Genomic DNA, 26,655 nt, shown 5'->3' with positions numbered 1-26,655 from the left:
TTTTGTGGGACATTCATCATGCCATAACCCTGTCTTTGGTTATTTGAACCTGATGAAAGAAGCACATACTTCTGATTTCTTCTTCTCTTGCTTAACTTACTTAAGCAATTTCACATCTTTGACATAGTCTTTTGCTGTCCTTTCTTTTTCCCCATACCATAAAAAATAGTAAGGAAAACAGATGGGCTCCTAGAGAATTGTTTAGATGTAGATAATTGACTGCCTTAAAAATTAATGCTTTAAAATGTTCTCTTTTTTAAAATGAAGGGGACAAAATTGCCTTCTTTGGGACTTACTCTAGCCTTCCACAGGGACCCTGTCTCTCTTTATTACCCTTCTGCTCCTTCCACATAGTGACTGACTGACACTTTCTGTTTCTTCCTACACACACTGTCTGGACGCTATTAGTGGGCAAACCCCCTGCAGCTCCTACAACATGGAATAGCTTTTTATAGCTCTCTGCCTCTCAAATTTATATCTATTTTGAAATTTCATCTGCAAACATCTATATTTACTCCCTTACTTGTACCTTTTAGTTTTTCTCTTTCCCTGTTCTCATTGTATATTTTAACGCTGTGTTATTTATTGAGGGAGGATGGAGGCCTGTCCCATAGTTTGAGAACTGCTGTACTAGAGCATACCTTTTAGAAAAACAACTGTCTTATTTCTGTAGATATGGAAGTCCAAACTTAAAAAAAGAAATGTAAATGAGTCCTTTATATGAACAGACACATTTATGATAATGACAACAAATGTAAACTCCCTACTGTTCTGTCTGCCAGCACTAGATTATTTTGTCATAGACAAATGATCACTCACATGCTTAATACAAGTATAATTTCTCTCACACCTAATTTATGGGAATCTGGTACTAGGCCTTATTCATATTAGAATAGAGCAATGGTTAAGAAATAGGCCAACTAACTCTTTTAGCATGACAAATCTGGTGCATAGCCAGAAATAACATTAAGAAAACACTGTATAAAGGCCAAAGAGACTGTTCTTTTTTCGAACTAAACATGGAAGGCATAACTAAAGAGGTTTCTTAGGCCCAATCCCCTCAGCCCCTGGAGTTCACTATACTAACACCTATCTATGTGAGGCATTAGAGAGACAAGGTGGGTGAGATAATTGGACCAACTTCTGTTGGGGAGAAAGACAGGCTTTTGAGCCACTCTACCTTGAGTGGTCCCTTACAATATGTACTAACTACTTATGCTAAACAATCTGTTCCACCTTGCATTTAGTCGTGATGCTGGGAGTATATTTCCCAGACCTGAATAAGAGTGCTGTGTGACTCAAAAGCTGGTCTCTCTCACCAACAGAAGTTGGTCCAATAAAAGATATTACCTCACCCAACTTGTCTTTCTAATGTCCTGGGGCCAACATGGCTACAGCTACATTGCATACCTACATAGGGTAGTCAGACCCATATAAGCCAAGAAATATAGCTTTCCTTTCCTAAAAAGTTTGGGAGTTTCATTTGAACAAAAATATGCAATTAGTTGCAATTCAATCAAACTACCCATACTATATCTTGGGAAGGATTTATGGTTCGGTGAGTACCTTCCTGCCACTTATAAAGGTACAAAAAGATAGATTGATACCAAACAGTAACCTTAGAAACACAGAATGCTAGACTCTTATTTACAAAAGGGTTTCTGTTTCTTTTGAAAGCGCATACACATGTCAGGAACTAAGAGAGCTCTTGTAAGGAATATTTCCACCATATGTCCCATAATACGTGTTCATGGTGTTTCTAAACTGAGGTAAATTTAGTTTCAAATCTGCATGTATTTATCAACAGGTATTATGTAAAGTCCAGTACTCTGCTTGTGCACATATGTCTCACAGCTGGTTTTATAAATGGCTAGTTGTACAATATTAACATATTAGAGATCAGTCATAGAATCCTTATGGTGTATTGTATTTTCTCTTCTCTCTGACACAAGTAAGATCCACAATCCGATGTTTGGTTTCTGAAGATTCATAGATTCTTATTTCTCATTTGTTTTTTCTCTCTGTCTACAAGGATATTTAAATACAGCAAACTAGTTTCTTAGCCCGAAGTTGTTTCTACTTTTGCTGTAAAAAGCCAGTAACATTCAGAATTATACCTTGAAATGTTCATGTTTCATGCTTAGTGAATGCACACCCTGCTAGCTGGGCCCAGGAACAGCAAAGACACCTGCAGGGGGTGGGGAAGGGAGATCTCAGCCAGGATCAGCTGTGGCTGTGTTCCAGGTGCCTCTTCTTTCCCCCAACCTTCACTTCTGTCAGGTGGGACCTGCTGCTTCACTTCCCCCAAACTACTTGTTTGCCCCCATGCTGCATGGTGTGGGGAGGAAAAAGAAGGAAGTTACATGTTACATCTGAGACAGTCCAGGCCCTTGGCTGGAGGAGTTGCTACAGTTTAATAGAGTGGGCGACTAATCAGTGTTAGAATTTGGGTTGGGGATGTATACAGGTTGCTTCACAGGCAGGGGTTTTCATTGCAGGATCTTTGTTTCAGCCTCATCTTTAAATTAGTTACTGGATCTCCTGTGATGCAAAGGCATGGCTGATCGTCAGCTTTGGGATCTTGAAGGCAAAATTAGCCTTCAGGATCCCAAAACTGACCCCACAAAACTGCTTTGTGGGCTTTTTCATCTTCTTCTATATATTCTAACTTCTAATTTGCTTTTTCTCTCTGTCTACAGTTGATAGAGTAGGAAGGGTCCTGTTGAGGGCTGCGTAGGTGATGATCCCAGGAACTCACATGGCATGGTGAGGGGGTATGTCTCTATATTTGGTGCAGCTTGTGGGTTTTTCTTCCACCTCCTGGAATACAGAGGGTATGATTGCATTAATTAACTTTTTATTACATGCAGATATTATCAAATGCATCTTTTCCATAGGCCAGAAAGCTGGGGAGCCACCTGGGCCGTGGCCCAACCATTTGGCACTATATATACCTTCAAGTCAGCAGCACTGCTATGGGTACCCGCATGGCCCCACAGTATGCTAACATTTTTATGGCTGACTTAGAACAACGCTTCCTTAGTTCTCGTCCCCTAACAGCGCTACTCTACTTGCGCTACATTGATGACATCTTCATCATCTGGACCCATGGAAAAGAAGCCCTTGAGGAATTCTACCATGATTTCAACAATTTCCATCTCACCATCAATCTCAGCCTAGACCAATTCACACAAGGGGTCCATTTCCTGGACACTACTGTACTAATAAGTGATGGTCACATAAACACCACCCTATACCGGAAACCTATTGACCGCTATACTTACCTACATGCCTCCAGCTTCCATCCAGAACATACCACACGATCTATTGTGTACAGCCAAGCTCTACGATACAACCGCATTTGCTCCAACCCCTCAGACAGAGACAAACACCTACAAGATCTCTATCAAGCGTTTTTACAACTACAATACCCACCTGCTGAAGTGAAAAAACAGTTTGACAGAGCCAGAAGAGTACCCAGAAGTCACCTACTACAGGACAGGCCCAACAAAGAAAATAACAGAACGCCACTAGCCATCACCTTCAGCCCCCAACTAAAAGCTCTCCAACGCATCATCAACCTACAACCTATCTACAACCTATCCTGAAGGATGACCCATCACTCTCACAGATCTTGGGAGACAGACCAGTCCTCGCTTACAGACAGCCCCCCAACCTGAAGCAAATACTCTCCAGCAACCACACAACAAAAACACTAACCCAGGAACCTATCCTTGCAACAAAGCCCAATGCCAACTCTGTCCACATATTTATTCAAGTGACACCATCATAGGACCTAATCACATTAGCCATGCCATCAGGGGCTCGTTCACCTGCACATCTACCAATGTGATATGTGCCAGCAATGCCCCTCTGCCGTGTACATTGGCCAAACCGGACAGTCTCTACCCAAAAGAATAAATGGACACAAATCTGACATCAGGAATCATAACATTCAAAAACCGGTAGGAGAACACTTCAACCTCTCTGGCCGCTCAGTAAAAGATTTAAGGGTGGCAATTTTGCAACAGAAAAGCTTCAAAAACAGACTCCAAGGAGAAACTGCTGAGCTTGAAATAATATGCAAACTAGATACCATTAACTTGGGTTTGAATAGAGACTGGGAGTGGCTGGATCATTACACATATTGAATCTATTTCCCTAAGTTAAGTATCCTCACAACTGCTTGTCAACTGTGTAAATGGGCTCTCTTGATTATCACGACAAAAGTTTTTTCTCCTGCTGATAATAGCTCATCTTAATGAATTAGCCTCTCACAGTTTGTATGGCAACTTCCAGCTTGTCTGTATGTGTGTGTGTATATATATATATCTTCTTACTATATGTTCCATTCTATGCATCGGATGAAGTGGGCTGTAGCCCATGAAAGCTTATGCTCTAATAAACTTGTTAATCTCTAAGGTGCCACAAGTACTCCTGTTCTTTTTGCGGATACAGACTAACATGGCTGCTACTCTGAAACCTGTCATTTGGCATTTGGTGACACTCTGGCACTTCAGAATTTCCCACTCATCTTCTCCCATTGGCTCCCTCTGAGTCTCATTCTCTTCCCTGACGTGCCATTACTGGGTTGCCTGGGGAGATGTTGTGGATGGGAGTGGCTGAAGGGGCACAGGCATCAGATAGTTTGAGCTAGAGGGCGCTTAAATCTGAACCACATGCCACCTGCTTGCACATCCCAGCTTGGCAGGTGAAGCTCCGGCTCCAGGGACATCAGAGCAGCAGGATGAGCAGGAAGAGTCTCCAGACCTTGGTGGTTAGGCAAGTCTGCTGGGACTGCATCACAATGCTGCAGACAGCACCCAGCCCCCTCCCTGCTTGTCCCTTCCTGCTGCTTTGGAGTGGAGCTGGGGCTAGTGTCAGCAGTGGAAGTGGGGAGGGAGTGAGACGGGAGGGGAGGAGAAGGGGAAGGGGCTGCAGAGGAGGGAGCTAGGCAGTTCTCTGTGCTCCCCCATTCCACAGCTCTCTGCCATAGACCTCGCACCCTTCCCACAGCTCTCACCTGACTCCCCTCAATCCCCATCCCACAACCCTTACCAGACCCACAAATAACACCCCCACTCAGCCCCCTGCCCCTGCTTAAACACACACCTGGACCCATCTCCCACCCCCGCAAATAAACCCACTGCCCCAAACCCCACAAAATCTCCTCCTTCCATGGTCCCCACTCATCTCACCTCCCCACCACACCAGCCCCCATCTTCTCAAATAACCCAATCCCTTGTTGCACAGCCCCCAAAATAAACATGCCCAGAAAACATCACCCTGCCAAATCCCTTCTTCAACCTCCCTCTTTGCCCACGGCTGCTCCACTGCTCCTTACTGCCCACAAGGCCCTTCTCCTTCCCACAACACCCAAATCCATCTGCCCTACAGGTCAGTCCAAATGGCCTGAACTCCTGGTTGCACTAAGCCCCCTCTCCCTTCTTCATTTGCTCCAATCCTCTATGACTCATCCAGGAAGCCCCCACAGGGCCTTTCACCCCTTTAGCCCTGGCATCAATATCCCATCTTCACTTTGGAGTGTTATGTGAGTGTGGTGACCTTTTCCCTCTTCCTCTTCTCCTCCTTGTCTTCTTGGATAGGGGCTTCCTGAGAGGGAAGAGGTGGATCAGACTAGTGGAAGTGTGCAGTATACTGTATGGCTCCACAGTCCTTAATCTTTTCACAATGTTGATTCTGTTGCCTCTGTAGATGGATACAGTCATGTCTGTTCTTTGACAAAATTGGCCCAGTGGCTGAGATGCCACCTGCTTGTGTTCACACAATGGGGACCATATCTTCCTGCAGCTTTTGCTGGACCCCACTGGCCTTTTGGTGAATGACTTTTCACTAGGGAACCCACTGATTGTCCACTGATACCAACATATGGATTTAGTTTAATTTCATGTATTTGCAACTGTATGACCCCAGATTACCCACCATGGACATATGTAAAAGACAGCTTTTTGAATTGGCAGGGGGAGTCATACCATTTATAAGGGTAAATCAGTATATGTGCATGTCTTTCTTTTCTGTTAACAGTAAAATAAAATGCATTAGATTATTGGTGGTTATCTTAGGTAGGATTTCTTTTGTTTGGTTTGGTTCTTTGTTGTTTTTATAGCAAGATTGGACTTTCTAGCCTTTTTGATTGCATTGGTTAATCCTTAAAAGAGGGCTAACATCTGGTTTATTCAAAGACACTTAGGAAGATGGGAGTTCAGTGTTTCCTGATATAAGAGTTGTCGTGATGTGGGAGATTATAACGTATGTAGTAACCAAGTCAGCAATTTGGGATATCAGTGGAGGTCAGAGCAAGTGTGGATACATGTCAGCAGCTTGCCATGCCTGGTAACCACCATGAATCAGTATTGGGGTTTAGATCAGGGACCTGCTGATTCCCCATTGCTGTGATACAATGGGAGAAAAACGTTCTCCTTCTCTTCACACATGCAAGGACTTTCTATTCTAGGACTCTACCTTAATCTCAACGTTCAATTTGTGTATTCGCACAACAGTGTGCTTTGAATATAGGAGGGTATGGGAAAATGAACACTGTTAATGAGATGGCGCTCATTGCTCTTAAATCTGGGAAAAGTCTAATTCAGTATTCTACCAAAGCATTTAATTTCGTAAATATGTTTTATCAGTGTCACTGGCAGTGATGCACTTTTAGCTTCAAAATTAAGAGAGAAAGTTCCATTTGAGTTCATTCCCAAGACCAGTTCCTGTTCACATAGGGTAAACATTACTTATAAAGATGATTCTAAAATTTAATTATTATTTCAAAGCTGTTTTAATGATGTTTATAAATGTTATAAATTGGACATTTAAATGAGTCCTTCCATTACTGTATAATTAAGACTGACTGAAAGTAAAATTACATTTTAATAGCCTTCTCTCTTTTCCATGAAGGCAATGGCAGAACTCCCATTGACGTCAGAAACTGCAGCATTAGGCCTTAAATGTCTCTGTCTTTGTTGTGAGTAATCTCAATAGCAAAATACTGTATCTCCTTACAAGAGTACTGTTTAGCCAACCATTGAGTGGCTGGTACAGTGCTTGTTCCTGAGAAAATGTTTCTGAGCTAGCATAGAGATTTTCATAAAAACTGATAGATATCATAATGTTTTGGCAGATTTTAAATTGCCATTTCATTTGAGAGAGAACTGTATTGCTCTAGCCAGCATCAGCGAACTGTAGTAGCCTTTGTTTTCTGTACTGAGATTATTCACTGGGAACTACACTGAACTTACCTGGACCACTTTGACATGCATCCACATCTAATTATGCTCCAGTGATGCAAGGCCAAGATGATGTAATGGAACATGAAATCCAAGTGAAAAGCTGAATGCGACATTAAGGCTCTTCAACTCTGCTATTTATTATTGCGGCAGAGTTAGCACCTAGATCCAAAGAACAAATAACTTGGATAGTCTCATTGGAATATCAAAGTGGATAACCACAATGGGATGAAAGCTTTCTCAGAGCCATTAAAAATGTCAGGCCAAACACCTTTAGTAAAATGTAGAAGAACTGGAAGAAAAATATGTAGCTGCTGATTATGATGTTGGTGTCAACAAACAATTTGTTTTTAATGTGAGTTATAAATACGTCTCCAACAAATTCTGTTCTAAATGTTGCCACTCACTGTGGTAATAACATAAATACAGTGACTTGTATTAGTGCATCTGTCTCCTCCAACTGATACCTAAGGTGAAGATGTGAGACAAAGGAGAAATAGGTGAGTTTCAGGGCAAGAACATCAAAACTATATATTTGAGCCTGATCTTCCTTTCAGAGATATCCTGGTGCACTGTGTGTGTGTTAACTTCTGTACACATATGGTATAGCTGATTTTACAAAATACTCTTTTACAGTGGTTGCACTTCAAAAGTTTCTTCTGTTTTGAAAGATTCTACCAGTGTGAGATGTTCCTTATATTTAAAACCAGTAGAACCAATAATATTTCTCAAATGAAGAGAAATTTGAGGGCATATAGGGAAATATGTAGGAAAAAAAGTAGCTTTGAGACCAAAACGTATTCTGTTAAGAGCTATGGTCCCGTAATAGGCTTTATTTAAGAGAACGGTATTGTTTCATATATATATATATATATGATTTAGTCCATTTTATTCAGAACATCCCATACGCAGAATGTATACTTTTGTTAATTGAGAATTTAAAAAAATATTTCAAATAATTCTCCTATGGCACTTGTTCTTTGCAGTAGACTTTACTGCAGCTGATTATATTGTTTGGGCTAGTTCCAGCCCTGTGTTGGGTCTTCTTTTGCTAGTGTAACCTATGGACAAGGAAAGTCCACTGGAGGGGACATTGTGGCAGAGAGAAGGCAGTCACAACCTTTTCTCTGATAAAGACAGAGGTGATACAACCCAGCTAGTGAATTTCTAAAAGTAGGAAGTGCTAGCTGGAAGGAAGGGAAGCCAAAGCAGATGGGATGTGTTAAATCAGTACATCCTCTGGGGAGACTCTGTAAATGTAGGAAAAGCCTTGGCCTGAGGCCAAATTAGTCTATTCTTGTTCTGGGGAGGCAGCCCTACAATGTATTGCTTACGTTAAATTCCCTTCCCTTCTTCTATGGAAACAAAGTTTCAGAAACCTGGGTAAAAAGAGCCACACAAGCTCTTAAACTCATATAATTTGTTTAGTCTAACTTTAGTATGTTCCTACATATTGTGCTTCTAATAATGAGAAAAGTAGCTAGGCCTATAATAAGCAAAAACAATGTAGACAAAAGAGAACATTGATTTAAGGTCATTGTGTCAAATGCAGCAAAACACTCTGTTTATAGCAGGTCAGGCATGAGTTTACAATTAGCACTAATTACTGCAGAAAAATCAAAACAGCAGCTTTAAGGAAGGACACTTTTCACTGCAAGATCAAAGCCATGTCTGTGCAGAATAGCAAAGCCTCCACTATTTAATTGTACTGAAGTGCTAATTGGATTTTGAGGTGCTTTCATGTGTTCCCCCAATTAACCAGTCACCCCTGACCAAATCCACATAAAAAGAGATTACGAGTTTTTAAAGCTTTTGTCTGCTTGATTTTGGTTGGGTAGAAGGAATGGTGCCTTCTTTCTATGTAAATTGCGGGGGTTTGGGTCACAGTTACTAACTTGCTTGAAATGAACGGATATGGGGCAGAGCAACAATATACTATGCTGTAAATAAATAGTTAACTGGCATCTAGAAATCAGTGGAGGAAAACAAAAGCTACAGCTAAACCTTATATTTATGTTTCTTAGTTTACTGATACACATTTTGAAAAGGGAGATTTTGATGCCTGGGGCAATTCCTGTGATTAGTGAATTGTTTTTTATTTTTGTCAGTGTTTTATATTTTTCATTATGATAGAACTAGCATTGCTTATTTTTAGTATTCATTTTTTAGACATATTTGCAAACTTTTCCAAGCATTTTTTAAATTCTTCAGTTTGTTTTTATGACATATGTAAAACTACTGTACACAATTATTTTAAATTTTTTAAAAATCTTTATTAAGTTATTAATGTTCGAACATTATATGCATATGTGAAAATACAAGAAATATGATGTCAAGACACCAGTAATGCAATTCATGAACCTCAGAGAGTTGGGAAAAAAACCCAGTTTGTCAGTAGTAAAAGTTAGTTATCTAGTAGTCACAAATTGTGAACCTTTTAGGCAAGGGGTGGAGAAATTGCCTCAGTAGTAAGCTGTAGGCATCACCTTTAACATACCCTAAAACTCCGTCTCCAGCTTACAAGCAATACATCTCCTCATCCAGATTCAGATAACTTGCCATCATCCAACCTCTAACTCAACTAAATCTGGGAAAGCACGGACAGTTCACCACACAGATCTGATGAATGTATGACATAAAGCTGAGTTTTATCCAAGTATTTGGGCACTGCAACCCAAATCATCATGCTGTTCCCTTCAGTGACTTCATATACATATTGAACAGGAAGAGTGACACAATGTGAACTCCACAAGAGAAATTCCTAGAGGCAGGTCAATAATTGATCACAAACATTGTATTAGTACTTCTCTGACAAACCATTCTAACAATATCACCTGTTCCTGCCAGGGTCCACAGAGGAGTCAACAAAACCTTTCCATCAGTGATATCTATGAGTATGATAAATGTAGAGTGATTGGCACCCGGGTGAGTCTACCTAGGGTATGAGAAGCTATACACCAAAGCTGTACACAAGTTACTGTGTGCTCACTGGTGCTGCGGTTACCTGTGTGTGTCACTAGGACTTCTGGGGGGCATATTCCATGGTTCTTTGTGCTGCACTAAGCTGAGCTGCTCTAATTCTTTCCCTGTGACTTGTGACAGAATTTATCTGTCCTTCTGGGCACACAGGAAGAATTGTGGGAAGGCATTAGAGGACTGTCAGCTTGAAGCCATTTGGTCTGTGTCCTCATACGAAAGTGGGTGGATTACCAGCCTAAGGGCATGGCTACACTTGCAAATGTAGAGTGCTGGGAGTTAAACCAGCCTTCAGAGACCGCAGCAGGGAAAATGCTGCCGTGTGTTTACACTGTCAGATTCAAGCACACTGGCTTGGCCACATTAGCAGCTCTTGCAATACCACAAAGAGCAGTGCATTGTGGTAGCTATCCCAGCATGCAAGTGGCTGCAACGTACTTTTCAAATGGGCGGGAGGTGGAGTGTGACAGGGAGTGTGTTGTGTGTATGTGGAGGGTGAGACAGTGTGTTTTGAGGGGACTGAGAGAGAGTGTCAGCATGCTGTCTTGTAAGTTCAGACAGCAGCAGACCCTCTCTCTCTCACACACACACTCACAACAACAGCATTCCATACTAATGGTTTGTTTTGTCCCGGAGCAGATAAGCATGCCGGCTGTCAGAAATGGAGCTTTGAAGGGGGATATCCGCATTCCTACAGCCAATTCCAAAACAATGAGAAGAGTGGCCACTTGACTTGACACCTGGGCATTTCAGCCGGAGCACAGCAAGCATTATGCTTCTTGTGGAGGTGGATTACCAGGAGCGCTCCAGTTCAGGGTCCAGGTGCTCTATGTGCCTTGCCAGTGTGGACGCATCGGGAATTAGGGCTCCCGGGGCTGCTTTAATGCGCTCTAACTTGCAAGTGTAGCTAAGCCCTTTGTGAAAGTGGCACTCCAACTCTCACCTGTACCACCTCTGGGTCAGCTAACTTGGGATTAAAGCACCTCCAAACTCTAGTAAGAAGCTTTTGTGAGTAGGTGGGAGGGAATTTAGAGGTGACTACAGAATAGGAGCCTGAGTTAACTCTGCAGTGAAAACATATCCTAAGACTTGACAGATGGACACCTGACCATTGTTCATCACTAGGAAGAGGCTAGGAAGTGAACCAACAAGGCTCAGTCTCTGCAATACCTAGGCCAAAACCTGACTGAAAGAAATCAGGAAAATCTGAGGACTCCAAATGGCACCTGAACTGTCATGCCATGATTTTCTCAGTAATCTTCCTGAAATAAGGTGCTCAGTTGGTAGAATTGACAGCACTAACAGATAAGTGTCAAATAACCAATTGCTAAAGGGTTCCTGGTATCCTGCCCTCCCATTGGCTCATCGTGGTTATGAGAGGGGTCTCTCTTCTTTCCTTATTAATCAAACTTTTCCATGTTTTTTACTGAAGACAGATTTTTAAAAGGAGAAGCTGTGTACAATATCGGAACTACACCAACACAAGTAAGACTGTTCTATTTAGTAATTTCACTATAATTACTTTAAAGTGTTTAATTGACTTAACCAGGAACAAGCTGTGAAAATAAACAATGTAAAGACCTTTATTTCAAACAAGGTTTGAGATAAGGTCCAACCCCCCCTCACCATTCTTTTACTTTCTGATTTGACAAAACACGTTCTCCCTACCTCACTTTATTGGTTTTTATATTTCCTTTTCAAAGTGTGGCCACAGGCTCCAACCTTGGGACTTCATAGTATTCTCTCTTGGTTCCTTTTGGCTGATATGAAGGCTGAGCTGTGCCTGGTGGATGATCTAAAGATAAGGGTGGACATACAAGGCAGGCTGCAAAAACCGTAGGTGGCTTTGCACTTCCCGGATTCCTGGAGTTGTGTAAGGGATTTATTAACGTAGGCTGCCTGCAGGCTAACAGCACCCCAGACTGTTGCAGTATCTGACATACAGTATGACTCCATCAGGAACTCTTTAATGACCTGAAAATCAAAAAGGAATCCTACAAAAAGTGAAAACATGGATAAATTGCTAAGGAGGAGTACAAAAGAATAGCACAAGCATGTAGGAACAAAATCAGAAAGGCTAAGGCACAAAATCAGTAACACCTAGCAATGGACCTAAAAGGCAACAAGATGAGGTTCTTAAAATATATTAGGAGCAAGAGGAAGATAAAGGAAAGTGTAGGTCTTCTATCTATCAGGGAATGAGAGTTAATGACTGATAACATCAAGAAAGCCGAGGTGTTTAATGCCAACTTTGCTTCAGTCTTCACTAAAAGGATTAATGGTGACCAGTTACTTAACACAAGTAATATTAACAACCAGGCGGAAGGAATTCCAGCCAAAATACGAAAAGAACAGGTTAAAGAATATTTAGATAAATTAGATGTATTCAAGTCAGTAGGGCCTGATGACATTCATCCCAGGGTATTTGAGGAACTAGCTGAAGCAATATCAGAACTGTTAACAATTATCTTTGAGAACTTATTGAGTTCCCAGTGAGAGTGAGGTCTCGGAGAACTGGAGAAGGGAAAACTTAGTATCTTTAAAAAGGGGAAGAAAGAGGACTGGGGAATTATAGCCCAGTCAGCCTAACTTTGATAAGATACTGGAACAAATTATTAAACCATCAGTTGGTGAGCATCTGGAGGATAAGGAATAGCAAGCATGGGTTTGTCAAGAACAAATCATGCCAAACCAGCTTAATTCATTCAGGGTTACTGGCTAGGGGAGAAGCAGTACATGTGATATATCCTGATATTAATAAGGCTTTTGACACAGTCCACATGACATTCTCATAAGCAAACTAGGGAAATGTGATGTAGATGACGTTTATATAAGGTGGGTGCACATCTGGTTGAAAGACTCTAAAAGTAGTTATTAATGGTTCACTGTCAAATTGGGAGGACGTATCTAGTGGGGTCACACAGGGATTAGTCCTAAATCTGGTACTGTTCAATATTTTCATTAATGACTTAGATAATGGAGTGGAGACTGTGTATAAAATTTGCAGATAACATCAAGTTAGGAGGGGTTGCAAGCACTTTGGAGGACAGGATTAGAATTCAAAATGACCTTAACAAATTGAAGAGTTGGTCTGAATTCAACAAGATGAAATTCAATAAAGACAAGTGCAAAATACTTCAGTTAAGAAGGAAGAATCAAATGCACAACTACAAAATGGGGAATAACTGGCTAGGTTGTAGTACTGATGAAAATGATCTGGGGTTATAGTGGACCACAAATTGAATATGAGTCAACAATATGATGCAGCTCTGAAAAAGGCTAAATATAATTCTGGGATGTATTAACAGGAGTGTTGAATGTAAGATGTAGGGGGTAACTGTCCTGCTGTTCTCAGCAGTGGTGAGGCCTCAGCTGGTGTGCTGTGTCAAATTCTGGGTGCCACATTTTAGGAAAGATGTGGAAAAGCTGGCGAAAGTCCAGAGCAGAGCATAAAAAATGTAAAAGTTTTAGAAAACCTGACCTATGAGGAAAGGTTAAAAAAAAGCCCTGAGCATGTTTATGTTTAGAAAAGAACACTGAGATGGAATCTGATAACAATCTTCAGATATGTTAAGGGTTGTTATAAAGAGGACAGTAATCAGTTGTTCTCCATGGCCCCCCCATTTTGTGTCTCTAGTATCCTGGGACCGACACCACTGCAACTACACTGCATACAATTGTTTTCCATGTCCACTGAAGGTAGGACAAGAAGTAGTGGTGTAAGGGTGTAATCTGCAGCAAGGGAGATTTAGGTTAGATAGTAGAAAAAAACCTTTTAACTATAGGGGTAGTTAAGCTCTGAAATGGGCTTCCAAAGGAGGTTGTGGAATACCCATCATTGGAGGTTTTTAAAAACAGGTTGAACAAACACTTGTCAGAAATGATCTAGGTTCACTTGGTCTTGCCACACCACAGGGGGCTGGACTTGATGACTTCTTGAGGTCCCTTCCAGCCCTACATTTCTATGATTCTATGATTACTGGAGAGCAGTGTGCTCCAAACACACTCTTCCCTGACATATCCTTGTACCTGGGGTTCTGAGGGAGTGGTGAAGAGCCAGGTACAGAAGCTCTGTCACCCAGGGATTCTCCTACGCCAAAGGAATACTTAGATAGCCACTTAGGCCAGCTTTAAGGTTACTTTGTGCTGCTACAGTGTTGCAAGGCAGTGCTGAATCAGAGCCTATATCTAGAGACCTGTGTCTTTTGCAAATACAAAATAACAGAAAATTAAAAATGAAAAACAACCTATAAAACAGAATAAAATTTTAAAAGTCACCCTGTAGCAGCTGCTCCTGTGCTGTAGGGCTGGGCCAAGTTCCCTGCTCCCGGCGTTGTAATCTCCCATGTGGGGTTGCAGCACCACTCAAGTTTGGCCTGTCACCTCGCCATCATAAACCCTGTCCTGCCAGCTCACAATGCCACTGAAATTTGGCTCAGCCACCCCCCATCATGATCCAGAAAGGGTGGCAGAGCCAAATTTGAGTGAGTGGTATTGCAACCTGGCACATAGGGTGGCAGCATCTCTCAGGTTTGGCCTGGCCACTCCTCCATCATCATGATAGGGGCAGGGGAGGGGGAGAGGAACTGAGAAACTGAGACAAATTTGAATGTGTGGCATTGTGACCTGGCAGGACAGGAGCAGCTGCTGCAGGGTGAATGTGGGGCAGGATCACTCTGCAAACTCCACCTGCCAGGCATCCCACCTAACCCCCATTGCCCCCCCCCCGGGGGGCAGGACCCTCTCTTCCCCTGCACCCCCATGTGGATAAAAACAATAAAACAAAATAAGAAATTCCCCAAAAATTAAATGAAAATATATATATAACAGGGATTTCATGGGTCTCCATCTATACCCATGTTTTAGTAAGGTACTTAAGTATGTGCCTAACGTTGAAGCAGGAATTCCATTGAAGATCCATTTTCCATACTCTAAAGTTTTTGAGTTATTTTATTTTACTGTTACAGCTACTGCTCTTGAACTTTGAAACTCATTTATTGATTTTAGAGGCTTTAATTCCTTCTTGAGAGTCAAGTCATATTATAAAAGACTGCGGCTTCACTACTGTGATTTGTGAAAATAGCAGAACCTTCATAGTACCACTCCTTCATGTTTTGCAACAGTCAAGGAAAATAGATTAATCAGACATACCATTGCGTGCAATACAGAACTCTATATCTACAGTATTTGTTTACAAATATACACAGATAGCTAGAAAAACAGCTCACTAAAGCTTATAAACATATGTATAAGGCACACACATTTCTTTCTTGTTGCCTATTTTTCCTCTGTTTTATACGTAGTAATAATGTCCTGATCCTGCAGGAGTGTTGATGGGAGTTATGTAACAGCAGGAATGAGCCACCAGTAGTGCTTCTGAACACGGCAGTTTATGTTTCAGTAAGGTGAAGTAAGTTGAAAGGAGTAGCCACTGCTGGCTCATGTCTTAGCAGCTGGATGTGAGCATTAATGTTTCATGGGAATCTTTGGAAGCATGTCTGTCAGTGGGTGGCCATCATCATAGCTATCCCTGCTCTGATTTTTAAGTGCCTGCTCTTGGTCAGTAGAAGGAGTAACTGAAAAACCTAAAGATGGCTATTACCCACATAGTTTACATACACTGTATTCCAGTTAAGCACTTAGCCTTGGCTGCTCACCATCTCTACTCTGTCATGTCCTCTCTTCCTCAATCTTGCTCACATTGCTTGGATATAGAACTGCACATTTCTCCACACTATGCATAAGAACGGCCATGCTTGGTCAGACCAATGTTCCATCTAGCCCAGTATCCGGTCTTCCGACAGTAGCCAATGCCAGGTGCTTCAGAGGGAATGAACAGAACAGGTAATCAAGTGACCATCCCGTCGCCCATTCCCAGCTTCTGGCAAACAGAGGCTAGGGACACCATCCCTGCCCATCCTGACTAATAGCCTTTGTATTTATCTAGTTCTTTTTTGAACCCTGTTATAATCCTCACCTTCACAACATCCTCTGGGAAAGAGTTCCACAAGTTGACTGTGCATTGTGTGAATTAATACTTCCTTTTGTTTATTTTAAACCTGCTGCCTATTAATTTCATTTGGTGATCCCTGGTTTGTGTGTTATGTGAAGGGGTAAATAACACTTCCTTCTTTACTTTCTCCACACCAGTCAATTCTATCGTATCCCCCCTTAGTCATCTCTTTTCCAAACTGAAAAGTCCCAGTCTTATTAATCTCTCCTTCTAAGGAAACTGTTCCATATCCTCAATCATTTTTGTTGTCCTTTTCCAATTCCCATATATCTTTTTGTAGATGGGGAGACCAGATCTGCACACAGTATTCAAGATGTGGACATACCACGGATTTATATAAAGGCAATATGATATTTTGTCTTCTTATCTATCCCTTTCCTAATGATTCCCAACATTCTGTTAGCTTTTTTGGCTACTTCTGGATGTTTTCAGAGAACTATCCACAATCACTCCAAGATCTCTTTCTTGAGTTGTACACCTAATTTAGACCCCGCCGTTTGATAGGTATAGTAGGGATTATATTTCCAATGTGAATTACTTTGCATTTATCAACATTGAATTTCATCTGTCATTTTGTTGTCCAGTCACCCAGTTTTGTGAGATCCCTTTGTAACTCTTCTCAGTCTGCTTTTGACTTAACTAGCTTGAGTAGTTTTGTATCCTCTACAGATTTTGCCACCTCACTGTTTATCTCTTTTTCCAGATCATTTATGAATATGTTGAACAGCATTGGTCCCAGTACAGACCCCTCGGGAGGACACCACTATTTACTTCTCTCCATTCTGAAAACCTACCATTTATTCTTACCCTTTGTTTCCTATCTTTTAACCAGTTACTGATCCATGAGAGGACTTTCCTCTTATCCCATAACAGCTTATGCAGAAGCGTCTCTTCTTAATGCTATCACTTTGGCTGTTTGCTCTTATTTGAACATTGTTTATTTCCCTCCAGAATTAAGTACATAATATCTAAAATATTTTTCTTATGCTTTTGGTAGGTAGATAAGATCCAGGGCCAGATTCACCACTGTGTTACTCTGGTTTCACATCAGTATAGCACTGGAGTAATGCAATGGTGAATCAGGCCCAGGTGTTTACTAAGTATTCTATGGCTGTACTCTACATGATGGATTTGACAAAGTACCTATTCAACTTCAGTGATTAATTTACACTTTGGGTAAAGGAATCCTTTGTTAAAAATTCAAGCAAAAAGTTAGAGCTAACAAAGAGTTTTGAGATCTTGTAGAGGTTCTCCAGCCATACAAGGAACAACTTTTAACTACTGATATTTTCAAGGTAAAAAAATTAGCAGAAAAAAGCTCATGAGGCATTACGTATATACATCATCATCATAAAGAATAAAAAGAATCCCAAAGCCTAGTTTTAAAAATAATTCTGTACATGTCACCTTTAATAGGTAGTGCTCAAGGAGTGTGTTGATAGAAACAGAAGGGGACTACTTATAAGAAATGTATCTTGTTGTACAAGAAGTGTGCATGTTACTGTATTTTTCATTTTTCCTTTGTTGTGCTCAAACAATATGCTACAGTGCTAATGAAATGTTAAGATTGCATCATTAAAAATATAGGAATTGTCATACCAGATCAGACCAGCGGTCCAACAAATTCTGGTGCCATGCCTCTGTCAGTGACTGGTACCAGATGCTTCACAGGAAGGCGCAGAGATCTTCAAAATAGACATTTATGGAATAACTTGTCCAGAGGGGAAGATTCATTCTAATCTCAAGGTGTAAGCAATGAGCTTACAAAATTTTAAAAAGGAAATGGGAAAGTGAAAGCTCTACAGTAATGTTAATCAGGTCAAGTTGCTTCTAAGTAGTATTTTTTATTCCAAGAAAGAGTTTTGTTAATTATATATCTTGCAGTAAACGTATGTTGCTGTTTATATTGTTAAAAGTATACAGTAAAATAGAGTTTGCAACATAGCCTGAGTGAGTTAATATGCCATAGTTAAATTTTGTGACCTTATTGTTGCATTAACATAGTTTCCTGCATTTAATAAGGAAAATTATTTAAACAGACTCAGTTTTACTATAAATACATTCTGTTCTGTCACCAAATAGTCTTTGTGTAATCTGTCTAGCTTTTGAGGAAGCCAGACTCTCTCTCTCTCTCTCTCTCTCTGTGTGTGTGTGTGTGTATATATATATATATATATATATATATATATAAACTTAAATTGTGTATTGGTATACCTGTTTATGTATTTTAAGATTTAGAGCTTTTGTTTGGCCTGAGACCAAATATTATAGGATCATTAATTGCAGTGTAAGCTTTCAAATGATGCACAAGTAAGGGACTTGACCTGATTTGACCACATCATCTAGCGGGAAGAGAGAGAGATAATTCAGACTTCATATTTACTCAGCCTGAAGTCTTTTCTGAGTTGAGACTGACAACAGTCACATGTTATACTCATAAAACCCAAGGAATCAAAACTGAAAAGTTTCAACATCAGCAAGAGATTATTTCAAATGTAATTAAGACAGCAGAAACACGTTACATTTAAAGTTGATGCTGCTCTTTAACATGTAAATAATTAACTCTCTACTTTTATAGAATACATACTTGGCATCAAAGCTTTACATGAGTTAACGTGTTGAAGTGCAGTTTACTCACTATCACTGTGTTGAGTTCAGTCAGAAATCATGTCGCATGACCTTGGCAATTGTCATGTTCATCCTTCTCCTTTCTGTGTTCAAAAATTTAAAAAAATTTAAAGGAAACTTGAAAAGCACCAACTTAACTGGAGCTTTAGTGTTTCGGGGGAATTCTTCTTCTGAAGTCTACGAAAAAAGTGAGTGCAATTTGCATTAAAAGATTCAAGCTTTCCTTTCTTTTATACCTTATTCCTTCTTAAATTATCCAGGTGTTTCAGTCTTTATGTAACCACTATTACCATACCAGTCTCGACACTTCAGATCCTGCTGAATGCAGTGAAGTCGGTCGGGGGGGGGGGGGATGAAGATGCTCAGCAATTCCCAGGAACAGTTCTTTATCTGAAAGGTCCTAAGGATGAACATCCTCTTTTCTCTTCAAGTTACATGAGATCTCTCACTTCCCTTCCTTTTAAATTTGTTGGATGACTTGAAATGTAGGCCATTTAGACTAGAGTACTCCTTTCATTTGCTTTTTTAATTTTGATGTGATTATAATTGGCTGATGAAGTTTTATTTTTGGGTACATCTGCGTTTAGTGTTTTTTTTTGACACACATGAACATTGATTTTTAATTAGTACATGTGGCGACTAAACAACTGGTCTTTGTAGAGGTTAGTTTAGAGGGAAATTAGGAACAAGGATGCAAAGATTATGTGAAGAGAGGGAAAAAAGCATAGTTGCATTGAAAGAATAGGATTTGGAATAAATAAGGCCCAGCTCATATTCTGTCATTCTCTCCGTGCATTTTTCATGGAGAAGGGCTGTTGGTAACACTCACTAAAGTGCTGCAACATTTTGCAAATTTAAAAAGGTCTGCCTCAGATCGATTGCGACCTTATCAATAGGATAGTTTCATTCATCTGCTAAGCAGACTGCTGTCACATTGTACTATAATAGCTTTAGGCTGAAGTTACTCCTGTTAGAAGATAGAGCGTTTAGTAATGCTTTGAAATGGGTCTCACACAAGGTGAAACAACATTGTCCAGATTTCATGAAGACACTAGTTTCACTAAAACAATCAAATTAAGTTCTCAAAGCACAAATGTAATTGATCAAATCGTAAATTCTATGACTGACTGACAAATAGTGTTTTGTTTTCACTGATGAAGAGATATTTTGCATAATATACTAGATTTGTAGTTAATGAATTTCCCCATATATTGGAGAGTACTTAGAGTTTATTAATATTTCCTGATCACAGGTGGCAGAGGTAACCCATGCTATAGTTAAGGTTTCACAACACTTTCCATTATAGTACCCTATTTCATTTTCTTATAACTTAGCAAACTTAGTCTGAACTGAATTTTTCCATGACTGGTGTCTGCCTCCAGCTAAACTTTTGGAAAGTTTCAGCTAACAAGTTTCAGCCATTTCTGAGAATGAGATTAGGGGAAATACATGATTTTGCCCATGTTAAAAAATTATCACAATCATTTCACTGAGAAGCTCTCATCACTCTATACTTTGGAGCAGGACCTTGCAATTTAGCATTGGAGATTTGCCTTGGTGTCATAGATGTGCCTTTTGCTGTCCTTGTAAAAATGTACCCAAATTTTGCCAAGTTATAACCTCTGAAAAATATTTGTTCACACATGCTCAGTAGAGACTTTTTAGAGGAATGACTGGCAGGGAAATGGGAGCAGGAGCTTCGGAAGAGAAGAGGACCAGGAGCTGGCAGAGCATGTAGGGTTGCCACCAGTTCAGATTTTACCTGGACAATCCGGTTTTTGGTTTCTGTGTCCGGGTGCCATTTAGGGTTGCCAAGCACCCAGTTTTCAACTGGAAAGTCCAATCAAAAAGGGAGCCTGGCAATGCTAAATGGCACCCAAACCAAAAGTCTGGTTACCACAAAGTTGGGTGAGGCACGAGGTCATTTACCCACCTCCTACCTGCAGACAGTCTCCTTGAGACAATCCAGCAAGCAAAGGGGGAAGAGGGGCAGAGGAGTGGTCAATGGAAGCAGGGCGTTGGGGGGAAGAGGTGGAGCAGGGGTGGAGCCTTGGGGGAAGAAGTGGAGCAAGGGCAGGGCCTCAGGGGCCCAGTTACTAGCAATTAAAAAGATCGCAACCCTAGGGAGACAGGTAAGAGCAGATGGGTACAGGAAACTGGGGGAGGGGCAGGAGCAGAGGAAGGGGAAGGATAGGAACAGAGCAGGGGAGAGCAGGAGTAATGGAGGGAAGAGGATAGGAGCAGAGGTGGAAACATGGACAGGAGCCACAGGAAGAGATTAGGGACGGGGCAGGAATCCAGTGTGGGGAGGCGATAGGTCAGGAGTCAGGGGATGGATAGTAGCAGGACAAGGGACAGGGATAGTCTTGCAGAGGCAGGGACAGAAAGGTTCATAATCACTAGGGCATATTCCCCTGCAGAACTTGGAACTGAACCCAGGAGAGAGTCTCAGATTCCTTGGTTGTCTAGCGAACAGCTGTGAGACTCATTTTTAAAGCATGAAAATGGCAGGTCCACACAAGTCTGGTGCTAATGGTTTCTCCATTATCTCAAGTGGCAGAGGACTGTACTGTGGATCTAAAGTTCTCAACCCCACTGATGACGGATGGGACTGGGGAGTGTCAATCTGGTTTCACAGGATGAAGTTTTTGTTTTTTCATTTGTAAAGATTTTTAGTACTTAGGAAATGACATAAACCCCCCCAACATTGATAGAATATTAACATTGCAAAGTCAAGCACTGAAAAGTTAGTAAATGCCTGAATTAAGGTTATTTGTACAACCTTAATTCATCCCCCTGGGGTGTATGCATTATGGTATAGCCTGTAATTACATAACCTGTTTTTCCCCAGAAGATCCCAGCCTCATTTGTAGAGAACAAATCAGAGTTGTGTAGTGAATGAGTCTGTTGTCTCTAGTACCCCTGCCTCATTTGTTCCAAAAGTTGGAAGGCATGTTTTGAATGAGACAGGAATCTGCAGGAAAAGAAAGAATGGTCTCATGATTAAGGCAGGTGAATGCCATACTGGAGAACTGAGGTCAGTGTACTGAGTGAGGCAAGGGTTCTATGGGGGAAAAATGGGAGCATGTGGTTAAATGTTTTATCATAATACTTACAGACAAGGGACCTTAATTAAAGTTGTATGGACAACGGTGGCATTTCCTAATTTTGAGTACTTGTCTTTGCAACCTTGCCATTCTTTTAATACAGTTTGGATGTAATTTTATGTATATATTGGAGCAAATTCTCCAGCCCCCTGTGGAGACACAAAAGGCTGGATTGGTAGAAGAACAAATACTGGTTATGCTGCGCAAGCTGTGGCCAGATAGTGGGAATACATGCAATGGGCCACTTTCTGTGTACACCAGAACTTCTCTCTTTGGTAGTGGAATCAGCACTACCAGAGAATAGGGTTTTTGGGTCATAGAATCATAGAATATCAGGGTTGGAAGAGACCTCAGGAGGTCATCTAGTCCAACCCCCTGCTCAAAGCAGGACCAACCCCAACTAAATCATCCCAGCCAGGGCTTTGTCAGGGTCGGGACCACGCAGCAACATATATCCACTAGCCATACTGCAGCCCTCATACTGTACTTCCCCTCCCACTGCTCCCATTACTTTGCAGTGGTGGAGGAGCTCTTAGGCCTGGAAGTGAGGATTCTATCCCTCTGCAAGCCTCCACTCAGAGGACCTGTTTACTTAGGCTGTACACTGTTGCCCAGGATTTGACCCAGGGTAATGGTAAGTAGATCCTATAGGAAGTTTGTTGTGTTTAGAAGTGTTTATCGTTATGGTACCATCTCAGATTGCTAAGATCAGTGTTTTCCTGCATATGTGCTGCTGTGATACTAAGATAATGCCTGGTATCATCGTGCTGTGATTTCCCATTCACATGGGCTCTGATGGAGTGACAGTTAACAATAGTGTGGTGATGCTGGAAATCACTGCAGCAGCATTTCAAATAATCAAGGTGGGGAATACAATCGCCACCTTAAGCATACAGTTCTGTTCATTTTTCTGTCCCCTTCTTTGGCTAATTTTCAGGCAAACCCATGTATGTATATACTTTACAGTTTAGTTTTGTGTCTTTTCCCTGGGTTTCAGACAAAAGGAATGAACTAAAGTTGAATCCTAGGAATAAAAAATGAAAGTAAATTCCTTTTAAAAACTTCCCCCGCCACCACCAAAATAAAATAATAAAAGCGAGGAGAAAGAGACAGACAGACGGACAAACTGTTACTCTGTAAAATGCTGCTGCATTAGCCTCTGCTACATCAGCATTGCTGTTAACTTGGCTCTTCAAGGAGAACTAACATAGAGGGATGAAGGGGCGGGGACAACAGCATGATATCAGCACTAAGTATCATGGGGAGAGAAGGCATTCCTAATACCTTGAAAAGATCAGGAGGGTTACTGCTGTGATGCGGTAATAAGGGATGCTGCCATTGTATTTACATGAACTGTTTTATAGTTCAATGCCAAAAACAGGTCATCAAATACACGTTGATAGAAGAAAAAGTGTACCCTTTTAGAACGTTTTCAAATGAATAGTGGTCTGTTTGCCGTAATAATGATGTGTAATTCCATATGTGCAATCTTTTTTCAGTGATTACATCCATGTGCTTTTTTTTACTGCAAAATAAAAAGGGTCTTTTGGAGCTGTAAAAATGTGGCTTCTGTTAAGTCCTATACTTGAAAAATGGTCAGTGTTTTTCATCAGTCTGTGACTTATTTTAAGACATTTAATTTATCTATACCATATATCTCTGGAAAACAACTTGCCCTGAAAAATTAATATGCAACAATTGTTACTATTACTATTTTATTATTTTGTTAAGCACAGAAACTGATGAAAATAAGGAAAATATTTTCTCCATTTTACTTATTGTTCTATGTTCACTTATTCTTTTCAAGTTAATGCTCTCTTCTGTCTGTCTCCCTTTCTCTGAGATTTCAGTTTCTTTCATTTGCTCCTTCTGCTCATTTGTGATCCAAGCCATTTTTCCTTGTAACTTCTTCTCTTAATCTTCTGTTATCTTATTTGAGTTCCTCTCCTCCATTTTAATGAATATTGTATAGTATTTTGTTTATGTAAATCCAACACTTATCGTATACAATGAAAATATCTGGATTACATGTGATCCCAGTGTAAATTGGAGCTTCAGTGCACAAAGACCAAACTCTGTCTACATGCCATTACAGTGCTACCTATTGTGGAATATTTATATCCAAAAAATGTATTGAATTGAAGATGACCATATGAGTGAAACTAATTGATTAGCACAATCTTTAGATAGATGCTGTAATATTTTAGGGCTTGTCTATTTGTCTAGTCCAGGCATTTCTAATGTACATGTGTCACTTTAAGCCACAATTTAATGAAACAGGTAGCTAAAGTTAGCTCTTAAATCTACATATAGTCACCTAAAGACGTGGCCTTATTTTCAAAAGTGCTCATCATTCCTCATTTCACAGAGATGTCAGTAAAAGGTGCTGGAGGCTAAGAACATTTGTAAAATCATGCTTTAAACACTTAAATGTGGATTTAGAAGCCTAACTTTAAGCATCTGTGTTTGAAAATCTTGTCTGTAGTGTCTAGACACAACTGTAAGGTCTGTGCCTGCTTCTAAACCTACTGCTTATTTGGCTCCTGTAAATCTTCGTGTTTCATAGCTTTTAGAAGAAGATCCATGAGTATTTGAAGTTTTAAAGTTAAATTTCTTATTCTGAAATGGAGGGTTCTTTAGAAAGTAGGTATTTGGTCAGGAAGTAGAGAAAACTGGAATACGCCTTGACAGAAAGTACATTTTTCATTAGTTCCTGTGAGACTTAAGTAACTCTTTGGCACCCTCTAGCATTTCTTCTTAAAGAATTGTTTGAAGGTGGTACTTCACATGTGGTTTACCACTTTATGACAAGAAAAAGTGTGTTTGTAATAACATATCTCATGGGGAATTTGCAACTTTCCCGACTGGAGCAATAGGTCTGATTTTCATACAGTAATGTTTTTTAGCAGGAAAACTACAGCATAGTGGATAGGGCCCTGGATTGGGAGCCAGGAGACCTTTGTTCTCTCCTGACGCTGACTTACTATGTGATCTTTGACAAGTCACTTCACCTGTCTGTACTTCTAATTTTCTTCCCACCTTTTTTCTCTTTTGTTTATTTAGATTGTAAACTCTTGATGCAAGGACTGTCTTTCACTATGTATTTGTACAGGTACTAGCACAATGGTATCAGTTAAGAACATAAGAAAGTTTGTTTGTAAGAACATGGTATCAGTTAAGAACATAAGAAAGGCCATACTGGGTCAGACCAATAATCCATCTATCTTATCTTCTGCCGGTGGCTGGTGCCAAACGCTTCAGAGGGAATGAACAGAACAGGGCAATTATTGAGTGATCCATCCCCTGTCATCCAGTCCCAGCTTCTGGCAGTCAAGGCTTAGAGACACCTGGAGCATGGGATTGCATCCCTGACCACGTTGGCTAATAGCCATTGACAGACCTGTTATCTAATTTTTTTTAACCGAGTTATGCCTTTGGCCGTCACAGCATCCTCTGGCAAGGAGTTCCACAGCTTGACTGTGCATTGTGTGAAGAAATACTTCCTTTTGTTTGTTTTAAACCTACTACTATTAATTTAATTGGGTGATCCCTGGTTCGTGTGTTATGTGAAGGGGTAAATAATACTTCCTTCTTGACTTTCTCCATACTATTCATGACTTTATAGACCTCTACCATATTCCTCCTTCATCATCTCTTTTCTAAACTGAATTGTCCCAGTTTTTTAAGTTGCTCTTTGTATGGAGGCTGTTCCACATCCCTTATCATGTTTGTTGCCTTTGCCTATAGTTCTTCCAATTCTAATATATCTTTTTTGAGATTGGGTGACCAAAACTACATACAGTATTCAAGGTGTGGGTGTACCATGGTTTTATATAGTGGCATTATGATATTTTCTGTCTTATCTATCTCTTTCCTAATGGTTCCTAACATTGTTAGCTTTTTTTGACTGCCACTGCACGTTGAGTGGATGTTTTCAGAGCGCTATTCACGATAACTCTAAGATCTCTTTTTTGAGTGGTTATAGCTAATTTAGACCTGTGATGGGGTATCTGTCCAACACGGGCAAAGAAGGAGTTAATGGAGCCCTAGGGAGGCTGCGCAGAAAGTAGTCAATAGGAGAGGGGCTGTGAGGAGCAGCCAATCAGGGCCCAGAAGGCCGACATAAAAAAAGCCTTAGAGCAGAGCAGGGTCAATATTGCCTGGAGCTCGAGGAGGTGGGACTGTATCTGGAGTAGGCTGCAACCCTGTAGCACCTGGACAGAGCAGTGCAGGCAGGAACCCAGGGAGACGAGAAGGAGCTCTAGATGGGCTGCTGAGACTGAGGAGGGTGCTGTGGCTGCGGGAATGTCTCCCAGGGAAACATAGCAATAGGTAGAGGCAAAGGAATACAGTAAGTGACTGCGGTCTGGAGGGTCCCTTGGGCTGGGACCTGGGGTAGTGTGCAGGGTCGGATCGTCCCCCCCACACTTGCCACTGGGGAAGTGGCAGGACAAGTGACTGCAGTGGCCATGTGGAAGTGGCTGGAGTGGGAACTAAATTCCCCTGGAAGGGGGGAACATAGACAGTGACATTGCCAGAGGGCTGAGCCATGAAGAAGACACTGCAATTCCTGATGCTATGAGAGAGGCAGCAGGAAGACATGATGCTGTGCATACCATGGACGAGGGTGTTGGCCTCTCGCTAATCCGCAGGACAGCTAGCAGGAAGTGCCATTCGGGCTGGC

General features: G+C 40.9%; 1 protein-coding gene across 6 annotated transcripts in view; it reads left to right on the top strand.

The window, feature by feature from the left end:
* The window catches only part of FBXL17 (F-box and leucine rich repeat protein 17), a 485,194-nt gene that overhangs the window by 366,039 nt on the left and 92,500 nt on the right, over window positions 1–26,655 (top strand). Inside the window, exon 8 of one of the 6 annotated variants that reach the window (XM_073344635.1) lies at window positions 11,656–11,906. The exons of 4 other annotated variants lie outside the window; for them this stretch is intronic. In XM_073344635.1, coding sequence (XP_073200736.1) covers window positions 11,656–11,741 — 86 coding nt within the window. In that variant the 3' untranslated portion in view covers window positions 11,742–11,906. Of the gene's footprint in view, window positions 1–2,897; window positions 3,078–11,655; window positions 11,907–26,655 lie in introns of those variants that run through there. One more of the 6 variants, XM_073344634.1, reaches the window with a different exon arrangement.

Source organism: Lepidochelys kempii, chromosome 5 (genome assembly GCF_965140265.1).
Source record: "Lepidochelys kempii isolate rLepKem1 chromosome 5, rLepKem1.hap2, whole genome shotgun sequence".
Lineage (NCBI taxonomy): Eukaryota > Metazoa > Chordata > Testudines > Cheloniidae > Lepidochelys > Lepidochelys kempii.
The sequence above is the reverse complement of the archived record's forward strand: the minus strand, read 5'-3'. Positions and strand labels throughout refer to the sequence as shown.